Source organism: Homalodisca vitripennis, unplaced genomic scaffold (assembly GCF_021130785.1).
Source record: "Homalodisca vitripennis isolate AUS2020 unplaced genomic scaffold, UT_GWSS_2.1 ScUCBcl_3990;HRSCAF=9859, whole genome shotgun sequence".
NCBI classification, from domain to species: domain Eukaryota; kingdom Metazoa; phylum Arthropoda; class Insecta; order Hemiptera; family Cicadellidae; genus Homalodisca; species Homalodisca vitripennis.
Window position 1 is genome coordinate 76,219 of NW_025780160.1, and position 19,400 is coordinate 95,618.

The 19,400-nt window shown below is 35.0% G+C and overlaps 1 protein-coding gene across 1 annotated transcript in view; it reads right to left on the bottom strand.

The window, feature by feature from the left end:
- The window catches only part of LOC124372793 (GATOR complex protein MIOS-B-like), a 29,132-nt gene extending 12,064 nt beyond the window's left edge, over nucleotides 1-17,068 (bottom strand). The window contains exons 1-5 of the mRNA XM_046831202.1: nucleotides 16,886-17,068; nucleotides 16,053-16,189; nucleotides 11,346-11,447; nucleotides 8,580-8,809; nucleotides 2,209-2,339 (exon numbers count right to left, since the gene is read on the bottom strand). Of these exons, the coding sequence (XP_046687158.1) occupies nucleotides 2,209-2,339; nucleotides 8,580-8,809; nucleotides 11,346-11,447; nucleotides 16,053-16,189; nucleotides 16,886-17,038 (753 nt within the window). The 5' untranslated portion in view covers nucleotides 17,039-17,068. The remainder of the gene's footprint in view (nucleotides 1-2,208; nucleotides 2,340-8,579; nucleotides 8,810-11,345; nucleotides 11,448-16,052; nucleotides 16,190-16,885) is intronic.
- Between the last annotated feature and the right edge of the window lie 2,332 nt (nucleotides 17,069-19,400).

The window sequence follows — 19,400 nt, forward strand, 5'->3', positions numbered from 1 at the left end:
TGAGAAAAACAATTACAAGTAAACAAACATAGAGCTTGCAGCAAATACACCTGCAAAGTAAGCAAAATACCAAAGTAAGCTGACAATTGTTTGGTTTAACAGGTATAATTAATGAACAAGCATATCAGAAAGTTTTTGTTAGCAACATTTCAGTTTCTATGATTTATTTAGGAATGAAACAATGTAGAGTAAGCAACACATTCCAATGAACACTAGTGACATGGAATAAAGCTTGAAAGACAGAAAACTAAGTTTAGGAGAACATTAAATAAGCCTGAAGTGTGTTTACTGAAGTAATCACATTACTTGGTTACTGTAGCTCGGATCAATCAACTTTACAAAAAAAAAAAGATAATGATACCTCAACTCATTTGTTTTATATGATTCTTTTTAGAGTACACCTTCAATGACCCAATAGCTTTTTAACACTTTAAGTGCCAAGTGCTTATTGAGCCAAAGTCAAACCTCTGTGGATATTAGTGTAGAATTCCAACACATAATTGACAACTTTTTCAAAAACTAACATTACATGGGGGATTTTTGTTTTATTATGTATGAGAAAAAGTAGGCTATAACTTGTAATATTTATTTTCATGATGAAACGTTTAAATAAAATAAAAATACAGTACAGTGGAGTCCTGCTCATCAGAACAGGTTCAAGAGGAAATTCTTATATTTATTTATAGCAATAATGCACAGTTATACCAACTAATTAACTAACAATTGAAAGTGGATGCATCATATGGTAAAGATCTTTATTATATAAGCGTAAAGTATTTTATTAGGACAAATTGCATATGGTACAGTACAGTACATAAATAACAAAGTTTAAATACAGTACCAAATTTAAACATATAATTTAAGTATGAGTTAAATTAAGAAGTTAAATAAAACATAAACTGGACGTATAGTACTGATATTATTGTTGAGTACAATATTAATGGTTAAAATACACGAATTCAGTAATTGTCTTTTATTGCAATGAAGAGAGTCTATTGGATAGTGTGTAGTTTTCCCATCATGTCATAAACATGATATTGGCAGGTGTAACAGTAGCCTGTTGCTCTAGGTATCTTAGTGCAAGATTAAGGTCTGCTGCACCGTCTATGTGTGGCACCAACTCTATCAATCAGGTTCTCGTCGCCACTTCCTTCCTCCTCACACTCCTCCATCGATTCTTGAGTAACTGTGCGAAGGTCGTCTAGCCTGTCTTTAAGAGTAATAATGATACGCTTTCGCTTACTTGCCATGACAATCAGCTCTCACACTTTTATAACGCAAAAAAATCACAACAGTGGGATCGATGTTTGCACTGAGACAACAGGCGACACACTGCAGACTACAGTACAATGTGCAGCTGTTTTTTTCGCACGCCTAGGAAGGGGTTGTACTGTCTGGTCTGTAGCGCATGGACATGTCCAATATGCACTACTAAAGTGAACCATGGTGTACTGTAACTTACTAACTGTGATTAGTATTCGCAGTCCAACACATTTGTTGCATGAAATACAGTGCAATAACCAGAAAACATGTTTTAATAAACAATATTTTGATAATTTTACATCAAAATAGACTCATACTTAATACCGTGTTTTTATCTAATTCTGGCTAATCCGAACAACCGCGTAATCTGAACGAGATTCGGTCCCAATTAGTTCGGATTAGTGGGATATCACTGTAATAACATATTAAAATGTTTTAAAAACTGAGATACAAAAATTGTAATTCTATGATCTATTTATTTTTATCCACTTTTTTATTGGATTAATTATTTGATCCCTGGGTAAATAGAAACAAATATATCAAGTTTTAAAAAGTTGTATTTGTAAGCTGAGTACTGATTTTTTAAATATATTATAGCAATTGTTAAAAATCTGCACGAGTATATAAGTAAACTTTAATATTTAGCAAATGGTTTTTAGCAGTTGTAACAAATCGAATTAAGAGAGATCTATTTTTATTTAATTTATTATGTATAAAATGAGACTAAGTACAATGCCATACCTCAACATTTAGTAATAGAATAGTAAATATTCCAAAAGCCAATCTAGTCGACTCTTAACACGTCTCGGAATTACTAGTGGGCCGACTAAATTGGCTCTTAACACTCAGAAGGTTAAGTATTTTTATAACTGTTATTTCGAATAATAAAAATTAAGGATATAAACCCACCAATGTTTTACAATTTTAAAGCAATGTAAAACTTACAAGGACTGTGTCATAGTTGTCTCCTTCAAGTGTGAGAAAGGCAAACATTGCTCGCAGGTATGGGTTGGATATCTGGGCACGTTGTGACATGCACAGTTCTCGCCACATGCTGCTCCTTGAGTCAGTGAAGCCTAGTTAACACAGTAATCTCATATCTTTAGACTTATAATGATTTTATTTCAAAATAGCTGACTTACTTTCTACAAGGAAACCGGTATTTAAAGTAAACTCCTGACACTATCATTATAGTAACACAGTATTTAGAATTCAGTAATATGAAACTCTGGCATATAAAAATGTGTATAGTTAAATTTTATTATCTTCTTCATAAATCTTTTATATTGATATGCCTGTTAAAAATTTATACATATACACATACAAAACATAATATCTAAAGTAGATTATAAATAACGAAGCTCCATTGAAAATTTAAGGTACTTTTATTTATTTACATCTTGAGGTGTTCAGCAGATAATGGTTTCTAAACTGAATCTGTGGTTTCAAATATTTTATACAACAAATTATTACCCTAATAACATGGCCGCCTGTTAAACATCAAGAATTAGTGAGTGCAGTGAAAAGTGAGTTTTAAAGCTAGAAAAAGATGTCTAGGGAACACAAAATGCTCACCTCAGATTTACATAGAGACTGTGAGTTAAACTAGCAATAAGTTATCACTATATACTCACATAAAGATCACTAAAAAACATAAATCACTGCTACACACTGAGCTGGCATTCCAACTGCCATAACCCACAAACTGTTATTAATACTTCTCTTAACAACAATTTCTCTCTTTTCTTCACACTATCAAGACCATTTAAAGAAAAAAAAAATTACTCAAGATATAAGACAACTAACCATTTCTCACATACAATGGTTTAATGACGTCATTAGGACAGCCAACTCACAAGAAATAGTGACGTATTAGACTTTGTAATAGCATCCAGCTGTACAGCAGAAGCATACAGTACAGAGCGAGGTCACAGACGGGAGCGGTGACCCAGCATCTGCTGACAGTGCAACCTCAGCACCTGACCACACACAACTGCTCTGCCTCGACCACCTTGCTAGCTGTGATAATTATTCATTCTAGCAAATCCTATACTCATCTGTAGCACTGTTTAGTAATGGCAACAACCAGTGATTCTTTCTCAGTTGGAGACATTGTTTTTGCCAAGCTTAAATGCTACCCACACTGGCCTGGAAAAATAATTGGAATGTCTCCTCAAATTGGAGAAAAATCTCCAAAATACAACGTTCTTTTCTTTGGTGATAACAAAACTGCTGACATAAAATCCAAAGACCTATTCCTGTATGTCAAGCATAAATATATTTATGGGTTACCCAAGACAGATAGTTCTAGAAACAGAATATTTAATAAGGCGCTACAAGAAGCTGACACAGCCATAGGTTCAGTAACAAAAACGCATATAGCCTCTCTTAGTAATCCTTCTGATATAGCTATCTCCATAGAGTCTGAAGATACCATAAACATAAACCATGTCCAAAACAAAATCAGAAAATATGAGCAAACTGATGAATTTGACCTAGAAACGTCCCTGACTTTAGCAGCAGAAGCTGGGAATGCTCTACTTCACGAGAACAATATTCTAAAGATTGAAATTACTGACCTCAAACTGCTAAATGACAAACTTACATCTCAGCTCAGAGAAGCAAATCACACTAAATCCTCATTACAGCAAGACATGGAAGGAAAAATAGAAGAACTGGGGGATAAAGTGTCAGCACTAACGGACTTTACTCGCGACCTTTCAGAAAATAATGACCACCTAAGCAGAAAGCTCACTAAGGAACAAAGACTAAAAGACGAGTTATTAGCACAGGCAGATGAAGAAAAGAAAAGTAGTGATGCTGTACTTAAACAACTGCAAACGTTGCCAACAAAGTCAGAGGAAAAAAATAAAATATTTGGAAGCAGAATTAGCTAAAACCACAAAATGGGCAGATAATGAAATTCTCATTCTCAGAAATGAAAATGCTCAATTAATTTCACGAGGGAAAGAGACAGAACAAGAGTTACATAACTATAAAGTAATTTTGTCGAAAACGGAGGAAGAAGTAGAGGAAAACCAGTTTAGATTTACTGAGCTGATAAACAAATTTAAAGTCTACACAAATTCATTCCTTGACAACTTTATGAACTCTGACTCAAATACCCACTTAAATAAACCAGGGAATAATAAAATTACATCCATGTTGGACAGAAAGGAAAGTCCACATTCCTCAGCTAGAGGTCACATGACCAGGACCATGAAGAACAGCCAACTGGATAACACTTTGCAAAAACAAAACCTGTTCAGTATATCACTCCAAGCTGCTAAGTACAAAGCTAGCACTCAAAGTGTGAATCACACTTCTGAACAACACCACAACTTGACCGCAGAAGCCAGACAAATCTGCGTAAACAACACTGAACCTTCATTGACAACCAGGATTACGCCTTACTACAACTTGACCTCGGACAACACTGAACCTTCATTGACAACCAGGACTACGCCTTACTACAACTTGACCGCAGAAGCCAGACAAATCTGCGTTAACAACACTGAACCAACATTGACAACCAGGACTATGCCTCACCACAACCTGACCGCAGAAGCCAGACAAATCTGCGTTAACAACACTGAACCAACACTGACAACCAGGACCACGCCTTACTACAACTTGACCGCAGAAGCCAGACAAATCTGTGTTAACAACACTGAACCAACATTGACAACCAGGACTATGCCTCACCACAACTTGACCGCAGAAGCCAGACAAATCTGCGTTAACAACACTGAATCCATACTGACTAAAGTAAGAGAACACATCTTCCCTGTAAGTTCAGCTTTATGTAAGTCAGACAAGGAAAAAACACAACTTACAAAATCGCCACCTATGTATGCAAAACTGAAGCCTGAAAATCAAAGTTTGGATGAGTTTTTTGCAATGAATATTCAATTCTACCTTCAGATTATGACTAAAACTCAGGAAAATTCTGCAGTCACTAGGAACATGATGCCAATGACTTCTTCTTCTGAGGCACTGCTTCAGATCTCACCAGTTCTCTTGGAAACACTAGGACAGGAGACAGATGAAATAGCCCTGGCAACACCTAATCATCACCTTCCTCTACCGCCACCATCTCCACAGGAACCTGGACATCAGATCCTGGTGCAAGCAGACGTACACCACTCCAATTCTTTTCTAGACCATACCAACATGTCAAGCTGCAATAGTAATATAAAAATTCTGCAATGCTCAGAGTCATCTTCAACAGAAACAAACTGTTTTTTAGGCAGCACTCAGCAGATAAAAATGACTACCTGACAATATGTCATCAAAACATAAGAGGTCTCAATACAAAAATAAACCGGCTAAACCATCTACTAAGTGAAGTATGCCCCAGCCTCTTGGTTCTAACAGAACACGGTCTCAAGCAAAGCGATATTGAAACCACAAAACTTCTAGGATACTCTCTCGTATCTGAATACTGCAGAAAAGAACATAGACTGGGGGGGGGGTTGCTATTTATTGTAGAGACAACTTAATAAACAATATAGAGGCCATAGACATGAGTAACCACTGCGAAGAAAAACTATTTGAGGCTGCAATGGCACATATTATAATCAAAGGGAAGCATCTCTTTCTCCTTGGCGTATACCGCCCTCCCGGGGTAAACATTCAAAATAGCTTGGACATCCTACCAAACATTCTGGACAATAGTCAAGCACATAATAGGTCGTTTATTCTGACAGGAGACATAAACATTGACAGATTAAAACCCAACAACCCGGACAGCCTGATGTTTGACAACGAATTGGCAACACACAACATAAGAAGGCTCCCTTTGCCACCAACTCGCATTACAGTTGACACAAGCACTTCAATTGACTGTATATGCACTAATATTCCAGAACATGACCTTAGTGCAACAATTTTACAAACTGGACTATCGGATCATACCGCCCAAATATGTAGCCTGGACTTTTGTAAAAATGACGACAACACGCAAACTCTTCGGCGACAAATGGGAAGGAGAAACCTTGACCAGCTCAAGTCACTGCTTTCCATAAAAAACTGGGATACTGTCTATAATGCTGAAGATGCGGAAACAGCATATAACATATTCGAAGGAGTGCTGCAAACTGCCCTTGACATCTCCTGCCCTCACAAGAAGAGCAAAAATAAAACTAAGAGTAAACCAATTCACTACTATGACCAAGAATCAGCTGAGATAAAAGCTGCCTACTTAAGAGCCTCAAACACCTATGAAATTACCGGAAGGGCACAAGATAAAGAAACTATGGTAAACATAAAAAAGAAGTACGACAGAAAACTAAGGATGTTGCAACAAAATGCAAATACACAGAAAATAATGACATCTGACAACAAATCCAAAGCTGTATGGGACATAATACATACAGAGACCAATGCCAAACAACTTAGCAAAACGTGTCCTAAGCTAAACATTGACGATGCAGTGGTAGACAATCCTCTTCAGGTAGCTGAACAACTAAACACTTTCTTTACTAAGATAGCTGAAGTGACATTACAGCAAAACAACCAACAGCCAGGAGACAGCAGATTAGAAGAGGACCTAAACCTCTTAAACCACCCTTTAATACAACCATTTGATCTGACCGCCACAACATGGGAAGAAGTAAGTCAAGTAATACACAACCTAAAAAACAAATCATCGAGTGGTACAGACGAATACTCATCAAAAGTTGTAAAGCATTGCGCAGTGGAATTGATTCATCCTCTTGCACAATTATAAATAAATCATTTTCCCTGGGCCAATTCCCAACAAAGCTTAAAGTCTCCAAGGTCTATCCCCAGCACAAAAAAGGACCAAAAACTGACCCAAAAAACTATAGACCCATTTCCTTAATATCAACGTTTTCAAAAATTATTGAAAAAATAGTATTGAAGAGACTAATGACACATCTTACACAACAGGACTTAATTACTGACTGCCAGCATGGCTTCCAGAAGGGAAAATCTACTTTATCTGCCATCATAAGTCTGGTCGAATCTATAATTGACAGCATAGAGGAGGGACAATTTGTCACTGCCTTATTCCTAGACTACAGTAAGGCCTTTGATTGCTTAGGACACAGCCTCATCTCTAAAAAACTTGCAGCTTTGGGAGTAACAGGTCTGGAAAACAAGTGGTTTGATAGTTATCTCAAAGGGAGATCCCAAATTGTGGAGATTCAGCATACTACATCTGGCGTCACTAGCATGTTCAGATCTTGTCCTCAACCAATTACTAGAGGAGTCCCACAGGGATCTGTGTTGGGACCCATTTTGTTTATTCTGCTGACTAACGACTTCCCAGCTCTAATTCAAAATGAAAGTACGAGCTGCATAATGTACGCAGATGATACCACTCTTCTTCTAAGAAATGACACAGCTGAACAATTGTACAGTAACTCTATCACATCATTAGAAAGCGCCATAATCTACAGTAAATTAAATGACTTAGCAATAAACCCTGACAAAACTACACAGGTACACTTTAGCAGGAAGAAAGAGGTACCAGCAAGCATTCCCAATATATCAGTGGCTAACCAGATCAAGTTTTTGGGAGTAACTCTCGATAGCAGACTCACATGGGCAGATCATGTAAACAACATATGCAATAAAATTAGTACAGGCATCTACGTTGTTAAACGTATTAAATGGGTAGGCTCTCTGGAAGCGGCAAAAATAGCCTACTATGCGCTAATAGAGTCTCACATTAGGTATGGCCTTATAGTCTGGGGAACCTCCCAAAGAAACCTCAAGAGAGTTCTGGTACTCCAAAAGAAGGCAGTCAGGACCCTTGCAAACCTTGAGCCACTACAAACTTGCCGACAGGCCTACCAGACCCTAGGCATACTTACAGTACCTGCACTTTACATTTATGAAGCCATCTTGCACGTAGATAAACTACATCTGCAGACTCACATGGACCTCCATAATTACCCCACACGCCATGCCTCAAGGCTCACCCTACCTCAACACAGAACAGCTTTATACGAGAAGAAACCTTCATACATTGGCCGGAAATTTAAAAACCTTCTACCAGACTACCTCCGCAGCCTGACAGGAAACAGACTAAAGAACCTACTTCGAGAGTTTTTGCTGAAGAGACCTGTATACACCATTGAAGAGTTCCTGGAATCTGCTAACACTGGAACCACGTGATTTTAAAAATTGAAGCATAAACCTCCTAAACTCACAATGATGACACTATTAAACTGTAATTATCTAACTTTGCATTATGTATTATATTTTGACAAATTACTGTACTTAATGTTCACGTAATAAAGACATTTTGATTTGATTTGATTAACCCCTTGAACAGTTGAGAGTACCTGAGAGAGCCATAGCGACAATGGTAAGTCTGTCGTTGTAAGTTTGGGCACCACGTGTTAGAATCTCGATGGCTAGGCGCAGGCGCAGGTTGAACACAGCAATGGCGGCCGCCCTGCACACTCCCTCTTCCCCCTCACTCTCCACAGTCTCCAGGAAAGTCGGCAGGGCAGCCAGGTCCCGATCGAACATCCAACCACACAGCTGCAACGCCTTGTCTCTGTCTTCACTCCTGGATCCACAGAGCAGACGATAAATTATTTGTCAGCCGACTGCTGGCCACTAGTTAACAATCTCAAATTTACAACATAATGTCCAACAGCTTAACAAGTTATCCAGTATTACTCAACAGGACACTTTGATAATATTGGTTACTGTTCTCTTGTGTTTGTGTAGGATACCTAAACTGTCAGTATCCTATGTTTGACAAGAGATTCCACACTTATTTAACCATTTAATTTTAAGGCACTGTAAATTTGTAAATAATGACAACAAACCATTTCACTGATATGAGCATTACATAAAAAAATAGTCAAAAACAAAATTTTACACACTACGCTTAATTAAACAAAAGTACGCTTAAAATAACAAAATTCAAAATAAAAATTGTTTACACTTAAAATAAAAATATGTAAAAAATGTGCTAAAATGGTTCTTTATGTAAAAGAATAAGAACATCCTACTTTTACAAAATATAATTTTATTGTTTTAAAAGATAGACCAATTTTGCAGGAAAGCAGAAGTAACAAATTAAAACTTGTATAACAAATTTATTTTCAGTGTGTGTATTATTGCTATATTTCAATAAACTATATATCAAATAACGAGGTCACACCCCTAGCACTCCTGCGGCTGGTCACACGTATAGGACAAATCTAACATTTATGTAATTGAATATGACTAGATAAATTGTAATGATAAGTAACACTTAACAGCACAGGCGAAGCCTTCTCCTCCAGTTCATCGCCTTGCTGTCTCATTGTTTCAGCCAAGTCGCGACATCAAAGAAAGTGCCGACATTGGTTTTCTTGTTAGTATCCCACTTTTGCCTGTGTGATTGTGCTCTTTATTGAATTGTCACCATAGACAGAAGGAACTAATATTTTGATATATTTAGTAGGTTTAATCTATGAATACTGTAAAATGGAAGTTTGATTTCTCTTGCTAGAGAACTGTGCTCGGGACATTTAAAACCATTTCTTTCTCTTCTATTCTCTACTATTTCATGCATTAATTGCCTCCCCACCTGATGAAGAAAATAGATTCAGTCCTCAAAACATTGTAACATTGTATACATCTTGTAACAGATAATGATGGCAAATGTCTGAAATTCTACTATCCTTTCAAAATTTCTATGGCCAATAACAAACTTTAAATAAAGAATTGTTGACTATGTATTAACGAAATTTGCAGTGTCCCCATAATTGAATAGATATATTGACAAACCGTATTGCTCGTACAAGGGTTTTGAACCGCTTTTGTGACGCAGTTGTTCCAAAAGGAGCAGTACCATCAGTGGCCCAGTGGCTTGCCTTTTTCACTCATATTTCGTACAAAAGCCCAAAAAATGCATTTATCTTAATAAAGTCAGTAAGGATTTACAGTTCTTCTCGGGTTCAAAGTTTAAACGCATCTCTTAAAGTTGTTGGTTCATATAATGTATAACAAACAATAACTGATATTATATTATCAGGTAAAACATCTTACTGATCAGTTAGTACTATTTTGTGGTCTCTGAATTCTCAAACATCACTTGGCCATTTCTTCACAACATTTTGTTTGCATTTCTTTAGCTTTATGAACATTCCAATAGAGTCCATTTTTAGACGTAAAAAAGACATTTCACGTAAATTTGAAGTACGTTTCCTTTGTTGGGGTGTCTCAATCTGCAAAGAGCCTGGGCTGGAAGAGATCGGCTGAGCAGCTCCTGTGACTATATCAGAAAGACTGTACAACAGCAGTGCCCAGAAGTGTTAACCATTTCTCAACAGGAAGGGTTTTCCCAGTTGATCCTCTTACCGGCCTACGAATATTTCTACTGATCCCTGTGTCTTGAGAAGAATATAAGACAGGTACATGGAATGTGGTCCTTTGCTGAGAAGTTCCAGGCAACATTGGGTCAGCGTCCTGTAGAATTTCCAAGGATGTGTACTTGTTCATAGCTTCTTCCCGAACATTATGTACAGGTTCTTTGTCATCGAACTGCTCAATATTTTATTCACGATACTCAGAATCAGCGTCTGTGTTGAACACATTCCTTTGCTTAAAAAATCATTTCACTAGAAGTTCCTTCAGCCATTAAAGAATGTTTGTCATCATTTACGTTCATTGAGGAATAAAACTATTTTAAAAGACTTAATATTCCCCCACACAAACACAAATAAAAACTAAAATTAAGTACGCACATGAATTATTCATACAGTTACGCGGTAGGTGGTACCGTTAGATTGCTCCTACTACTGCACTCACGTGGTAGGTCTAATGTTAGACACTAACTAACATTTTACGACCCGCCATACTTCCCCCAACATCACCATGCTTACCACTCATTTTATGAAGAAACGTTGCTAAATATACCAAAGAACAATTAGAAGATTAACAAACGGGAAACAAAAAAATCATTCAGATGACAGAAAATGTTAGATGTGAGCTCATAGCGTGACCTCTTGCAACAAATTATACAAGAATCATTCAAATTTATTAATTTTCTCCATACATGACCATAATCTCTCATAAATTAAGGCATATAATAAAATATTATGACTTACCTATAGAGTCTTACTGAAGTCTGAGAATTCTCTGTCCAAGGTGTCAACACCAACTCTGACTTGTTGGCAATCGTTGTGCCAATGTCCATCCCCAACACCGATCTGTACATCAATTCTGCGACTTACAAATGAATTTTTTGTTGAACTACTCATGGTATAAACTATAAGTTATACTCTCTTAAGTTTTTGTTCGAAATTGGTCACTCTAAAACAATGCCAAACAAAAACTGACGAGAGATTTTCAGAGAAAATTCCAAAACAGATAAGTAGAAACATTACAAAATTCTAGATACATTCTAGTATAGAGCTTAGGCACCAATGACACTGGTCTACAGTAACAATCATCAGTTGGTTCATAGTAAATTAATTGTTAAAAATGTTCTGTAGCTGCAAAATGCACATTTTACACTCTCAAGTGGATAACCACTTCACTCCAAATTGAGATAGATAGTCATTGAGGGAAATTTGTGATAAGGAATCACGTTTAGAAAAAAAAGAGGAAAACCTGTTTACTTATTAGATCAAAATGTTACAAATATGTTTCTTACTAAATATTTTGTTGTTCGCTTGGGGCAAGAAGATAAGGAAACCCCTCATTGCACTTAGCCCTAAAAAGATATTGCACAGTTTCTGGAGAAACAGGTTATTTATTTGGGAGTAGGGGGTTTCCTGTCAAGATCCTAATGAAGGATAATGGGTCCTCAGTCATGTCATCTTGGAGGAAGGGCAGGATAGCTGTTCCAGCCTCTTCCAGTCAAAGCAGGAAGGAAACACCTGGGAAGGCAATATTCCCTCATATTTAGGTTTTAAAAGCCTTTAACATTATAGAGATTCCCCCACTCCAAGAGTCAATCTCTGTAATAAAATAGACCTATCGATCAACGCTTTTCACTCCAATATTTTGACATTGGCAGTTAGGGACATATCATTCCCAGAAATCGATTAGGTTGCTCAAATTTAAGTGACTCATTGATTTTTTTTTAAACCTAAGTTCATTTTATTAAAGCTCATTTTATTATTCTCACATATACTGTACAGGCTATTCACAAAAGTGTCACAAACTTTTGTAGCTGATAGTAAGTACTCATCATTTTATACAAAAATGTCATATAAACATAGGTTGAGAAATGTGTTATTTAGTTGCTAGCAGCCATTTTGTATTAAAAAAAATATTATCTTTAGAACTAGTAAAGGTACAGATACCAAACTTTGCACATAGGTTATGATGAATTAGAGGAAAACCCAACAAAATAATTATGTTATATGATTTAATATTAAGAAAATGGTGCCTATTGAGATTTTTTTAAGTCAAATAACAAAAAAACCAGTATAGCTTGGAAAATTTTAAAGACACCAAATATTTTGCAATTATAAAAATTCCAACAGTGCTCTTTCAATGAAATCTGCCTACACATAAGCAAGCATGATTACATTAGACGTATTCTTGTAGAAGCCGGGAGCAACATACATTTTATCAGTTGAAAGGCATCAGCTGTTTGTTGTTTTATTCAATATGGCTTATTCATTTTGTAAATATTTTTATATGACGCAATACTATTTTCTTGTCAAAATTATTCATTGTTTACGAATTTAGCACAAGGAAGATTTCACTTGCTGCTTTGTTGCTAGGCTGGATGTGCTGGAGCACAAACATTACTTGTGTCCAAATGATTAGTGACAAGGCAAAACCCAGTAGATTTATGATTTGATTGTCAAATCTTGTCAATCCATTCTCGAATTCCATTTTTTTTAAAGATTCAGTGGATTCAAGATTTGGCTTCAACATATCTTTACTCTCCTGTATTCCGCAAGTACTAAATAGGCTTTAGTGGAGATTTGAGGAACAAAAACATTTAAAAATCTGAGTTCACCTACGATAATCAGAAATCAGAAGTTTTATTGGCCATTAAGTATTCCAAAGATTACAATAGGCTTCGTCAAAATAACATTATTTTTCAGCGTAATTCTATTGGTATAGTATAAATATATACTAGTTTCCAGTCATATCTATTACAATAAATATATAACAAATACATAACTCTACTCAAATAAATCAAACATAAAAAGCACAAAAAACACACAGAGACATGGAGTTAAAATCTAAAATTTAAAATAAATATAATAAATTATGGACTATCCTTATATATATTTGTTATTTACAACATATCACATTTCATATACTCCTCAACACTGTAAAATTCCTTAAGCTTAAGCCACTCTGACATTTTTGATTTAAATTGTTTGAAAGGTAAAGCTCTAACAAAAAGAGGAAGCTTATTAAATAGTTTTAACTGCTGGTATTTAAGGCTTTTATAATATTTATCTAGCCTTATATTAGGAGTTCTTAGATTATCTTTTGATCTGGTATCATACTCATGGAGTGTACATTGTGTTTCAAATCTATCTTCATTTTCTTTTACATATATTAGGTTATAGAAAATATAAGTACATGCCAAGGTCATAATTTTAAGCCTAGAAAAATGTTGTCTGCAAGACTCTTGGTATGATAATCCAGCTAATATTCTAATTGCTTTTTTTCTGCCAGACAAAAACGTTTTTTGCTGTACTGGAATTACCCCACAGTCGAATGCCGTAACAAAAGTGGCTATGAAATAAGCCGTTGTACGTCATTATAAGTGTTTCTAAGTTTACACAGTACTTCAATTTTCTTAGCAGGAAAATTACCCTAGATAATTTTTTACAGAGATTATCAATATGTACATTCCAGCACAGTTTACTATCTAGATAGAAGCCAAGTAGTTTTACAGGTTTGAATAAACTATCATTAATCCAATGGTTTTTAAGTGTGAATATTATATTTTCAGTTTTGTTTTCATTTATTAAAAGGCTATTTGCAGAATACCAAGCTTTAGCTTGTTCTAGAGATGTATTTAATTGCAACATAACATTGGCAATATTCCCATCTGCACTAATCAGTGTGGTGTCATCTGCGTATAGTACAGATAGACAAGGTATATTTACACTAAAGTCATTTACATAGATTAAAAAAAGAAATGGCCCCAATACAGATCCTTGAGGGACACCGCAACACACACACGCACGCACGCACGCACACACGCACACACACACACACAATACAAATACACACATTTAAATACTCAGATTGAGAATTATTGACTTTAACAACCTGCTTTCTATTGGTTAGATAACTTTCTAACAGACTTAACTCCACATTCTTAATACCATAATATTCTAGTTTTCTACATAATATACTATGGGACACATTGTCAAAAGCTTTGCTCAAGTCAATCAGACTAGAACCTATAACTAACCTATCTTCAAAACCTTTTAAAATTACATCAATCATAGTTTCCACAGCCATTGCAGTGGAGAGTTTAGACCTAAACCCATATTGATGGTCATATAGCAATGAATTATTTACAAAATAATTATGCAATTGAGACAACAAACAAGATTCAATTATTTTACTGAAAACAGGCACAATTGCAATGGGTCGGTAATTCTCTGGTAAATTTCTGTTACCTTTTTTAAAAACAGGGGTGACTTTAGCTGATTTTAGACAATCTGGAAACTGACTTTTAAACATAGTTAAATTTATCAAGTAAGTAAGAGGCACTATTATCACATTAATTATATGCTTTATTACAAAGTTTGAGAGCCCATAAATATCCTCACTGCGTGTATTATTTAACCTATTTACAATAAATTTTACCAAACTATCATCAATCGTGCTCCACTTAAAATTCAAATTCTCTTTATCAGGGAGAGGAAAATTATGCAAAAAATCATTGTGTGTTAAACCATTTACGGAATTTATTGTGTTGTTAGTTAATGGTACATTAACAAAATAACTGTTTAACTCTCCTGGCAAGAGTGGTATATTTTTTGAGATATTTGATTTCTTAACTCCAGATTCATTTCTTACAATATTCCATGCCATTTTACATTTATTTGGAGCATTTGATATTAAATAATTATTTACAGAAATTTTTTCTTCAGAAATAGTCTTATTGTAAATTTTCCTATATCTCTTATATCTATCCTTATCAACGGTATTACAACTTTTCTTCCACTTATCATATAAAATTAACAAGTAAGCTCTCATATTTTGTAGTTGAGGTGTGAACCATCTTTTATAACGTTGTCTTGAATTGCCCTTGCCTTTTACACTGACTATTGGACAGTTGTTATTTAAAATATTAGACACAATATTTACAAAGAATTCAAATGCTAAATTTACATCACTTACAAGATACAAAGGAGTCCAGTCTGTATCATTTTTTAAACTTTCAGTAAGGCTAAACAATCGGTCCCTTTTTGCCACCTGTGTTTGCCACTTTTATAAGTCAGCAAGGGCTGTATCAACAGGAAAACAATATAACAGGGTTTAATTGTATTTTAGTAATCTGAAATATTTTATTGCTTATCAGCTTTAGAACTTTAAGTCTATTATTTATTTTTGGATGAATCGTACTACAAGTTTTCAAAATATTTAGATGAAATACTATGCAATTTGTATTGACTCTAATCCAAATTTCACTATTAGCACACCCCCAGTCCAAAAAGATCAGCACAACTTTTTTATATTAAATCGTTGTGCTCTTAACACACATATTTTTAGATTTGTAAGTACATTGTCCATTCAAGAAAATAAAGACATTTTGAAAGAAAAAACCCATTATTTCTTACAGAAAAATTCCCCTTGGACAGTTAAAAATTCATTACCTGACTCCAGGATGCCTAGTGGAACCATTTGCTTCTATATAGCCATCCTGAACAAGGTTACGGCTACAGTATAGCCAATGCCATAGGTTCTTGAGATTTTGGTCTTCTGCTAGATCCCCATTCTGCCAGATCTCTTCCTGGGAAAACAATAACAAACTGTGACTTACGTAGAATTAATGTACATATGAGAAAGTAGACCTAAGGTAATGTGCAGTGGGTGTTATTGGCACCTAGAGAAATCAAAAACAATTTCTATCATTTAGGGCAAGAAGCTCTAATACAAACAAACCTAAAACTTCTTATGAATGGTTTTAGTAAGAACAAAACTTTGAAGCTGGGCAAAAGGGAAATTGGTGCAACCTCTGTTGAGATCACTTGAAAGAAACACCATTGAGCAAGGAGATATAGAGGCACTATTGGTGTCAGACATGCTCAGAAAAGAAGGAAAGCACTGGTTCAGTCTCTATCCAGGCTTGTTTTCTCTATCACATGCTACCAAGTTTATGAACATCTAGTGGTGAAATAAGAAAGAATAAAGAAGAATAAAGGAATTCTGTGGGGATAAATAAATTCCAGACAAAACAAAAGTCCAAATTTAAATTCCACCCTGAATTCGAGTTTTAATCTAAATTGACTTGCAGTTATTACTTAATTTTATACATTTTTTGTTACAACTAAGTTATTGATATATGGTTACAAGATAAGTTTCTAGAATAATACTACAATAGTTATTGTTGTTATTAACTTGAAAGTAATCTCAGATTAACACTATCCATCTCCCTTAACAAATGACAATACGATTATGTGCCTTCTGTTCTGGACTAACAACCCACCTTGAGTCCATATCCAGCCAATGCCCTGCGTTTGATCTTCGTGGCTATGTCCTCAAGACCACTGTAGATAGGGTCTCGATCACTGATCAGTTTGAGCGTCCTGCGGCCAAACGTCCACACCAGATGGCTGCCGTGGGACCAGTTCACAGTCATCCGCTCAAACACGGTGTAGTCAGCTAGTGAGCCTGAAACAAATTTCACAGTATTTTATAATGGATGAAAACATACATTCCCAAACTATAAAACTTTAGTGCTAGTAACATTACATATGGTGAAAATAAAGTGTCCTCCTGCTTTCCATACTTTATTGGATGAGCATTAGCGAAGCCTACCACTCGAGAACAGGAAAAATGTAATGTAATTTTTATTGTTATATCTTTTATTAATATTAATAAGTTAACTAATTTTTAAAGATAAAGTTCAATACTGTTTTAGTAATGACAGACTCATCATGATGTGATTAGGAATTTAATATCTTTCATAGATAAGTGAAAAACATGCATTAATACTGGGGTAATTGGCTGAGCGTTATTGAAGCCTATCATTTGAGGGGCTAAAAATATTGCCCATCCTCCTTCTGGCTTTAATGGTAATAGAGAAAGGCTGTGTGTTAGTAGTCCTCATGTGAGAGAGCAATTTTTTAAATTGGATTATATTACATTTTTTTAAATAAAAGACTAACCAAGTTTATTTATAAGTTGTTAGATGTAAGATTTTGTTTAGTTTTAAGATTTGTTCTCAGTTATTTCTAATTTCATAGGTTAATTTTAAGTTTAATTAAGATTTTCATGTTACATAATATAGGCCTAAGACCAAAACCCTTCTTCCTCACTCTGACCAATAAGAAAAATTCCTCAGTTCGCCATTGTTAACTGACCACTCTGATTGGCCAGCAGTGATCTAAACAGCTTCACACGGACCCAAGCCATCTTGTTAGCATCTTTAACCAGTCTCCTCGAGGTCTTGAGACAAGACAGACCTCCGTGTACTGACTACTACATTTTTTTAAAATTTATCATAAAAACCTTCAATTTAACCAGTAAAATATCAAATTACTCAGGACACTTACCTGAGCTTCGAGAATATTCCTTTTATATTTGACAAAGGGAATTAGTTGAGTGAGAACATTGAACTTATCATAATTGACACCAAGCAGTGTATTATACTTGGTACTTTTCACTCTCATATTCGTCGCTTCATCTGCCAGAACTGACATCCAGCATCAAGAGAAGTATTTCAAATAGAACTTCAAGAACTTCAGCACATAGAACATCCAGATCTTCACTCTCATCATTTCACCAAACTACCCACCAGGATGGAGCCCGTCTTCTAGACACTCGTCAAGGGTACCCTTCATCACAACCCAGCTATCCAATCGCTCAATAAAGGAGAAAACTGGTCAGAGATTTAATTTATATTCCAATATAAACATTTATTTCAAAGATCACTGTCCAAACCCAATCAAATGAACTTAAAATTGTACTAAATTTCCTTTAAAAGCTCATAAAATACTTTAATATCAATTTTCTGTCATAATATTCTTTTTTACTTACAATTAATATCAATTTCTTTATTTCAATATTTTAATCTTCCAAACAATAACTGTCATGATAAATAATTTAATATATGGCTGTCTTTTCTTTTAAATTGTCTTTGTCAGGTGAAAGAACCTACCCCTAGATAAGAGTAGAACAATTGTATTTTAATAGAGCATTCATTATATTTTTAAAAGAACCCTGAGAATGATTAATAAAAGAATTGTAAAAGAAATTAATAATTATAGTTCATTAAAAAGTTTGTAATACAGATTTGTAAACAAGAATTTATTTATTTTCTCAACCACCTTTTCTTTTCATTTAAGATATAATAATAAATTGACACCACAACGTGAGAGAATTTTAATAATTATAAGTAAATTTGTGGAGTGGCAATTTCAAATTATGTAATGTGTAGTGAGATTAACACTCAAATATATTCTATTTCAATTATCGTATTTGAACCAAAGAGCGTTACATGGATCATTATAAAGCACATGTGTCAGTGAATCAAGCTGGTGCATGGAATTTATGTTCAAATACGTAATTTATTAACTTGTAAAACATCAAAGTGGTGTGTATGTCATGTTTTTCAGACTCAGCTAGGCCTACATTGAACTCACTTTACAACCACGTGGAGTTATTCACTTATCACACATTAAGATTTTTTTTATACATAATCAAAACAACTACAAGCTGTTAACCTAAACTCTAACTTAATTCACCGACACTGGATCTTTGACAAACACAGCAACCACATGGGGCGTCTAACATAACCTAATTTTGAAAACCGGAACCACGTCATATGCAACGTGAGGCAAATAATTAAACTCTGCATCATGACATAATTCAACACGGACATCTGACCTTCTACATGTGACAACACCAACATGCGGCTGCTAATCTGAACTTCAAAAATACGTTGAACCACGACAAAGTTATATTTTTGTTTCAACATTTATAATAATATTCTACAAGCT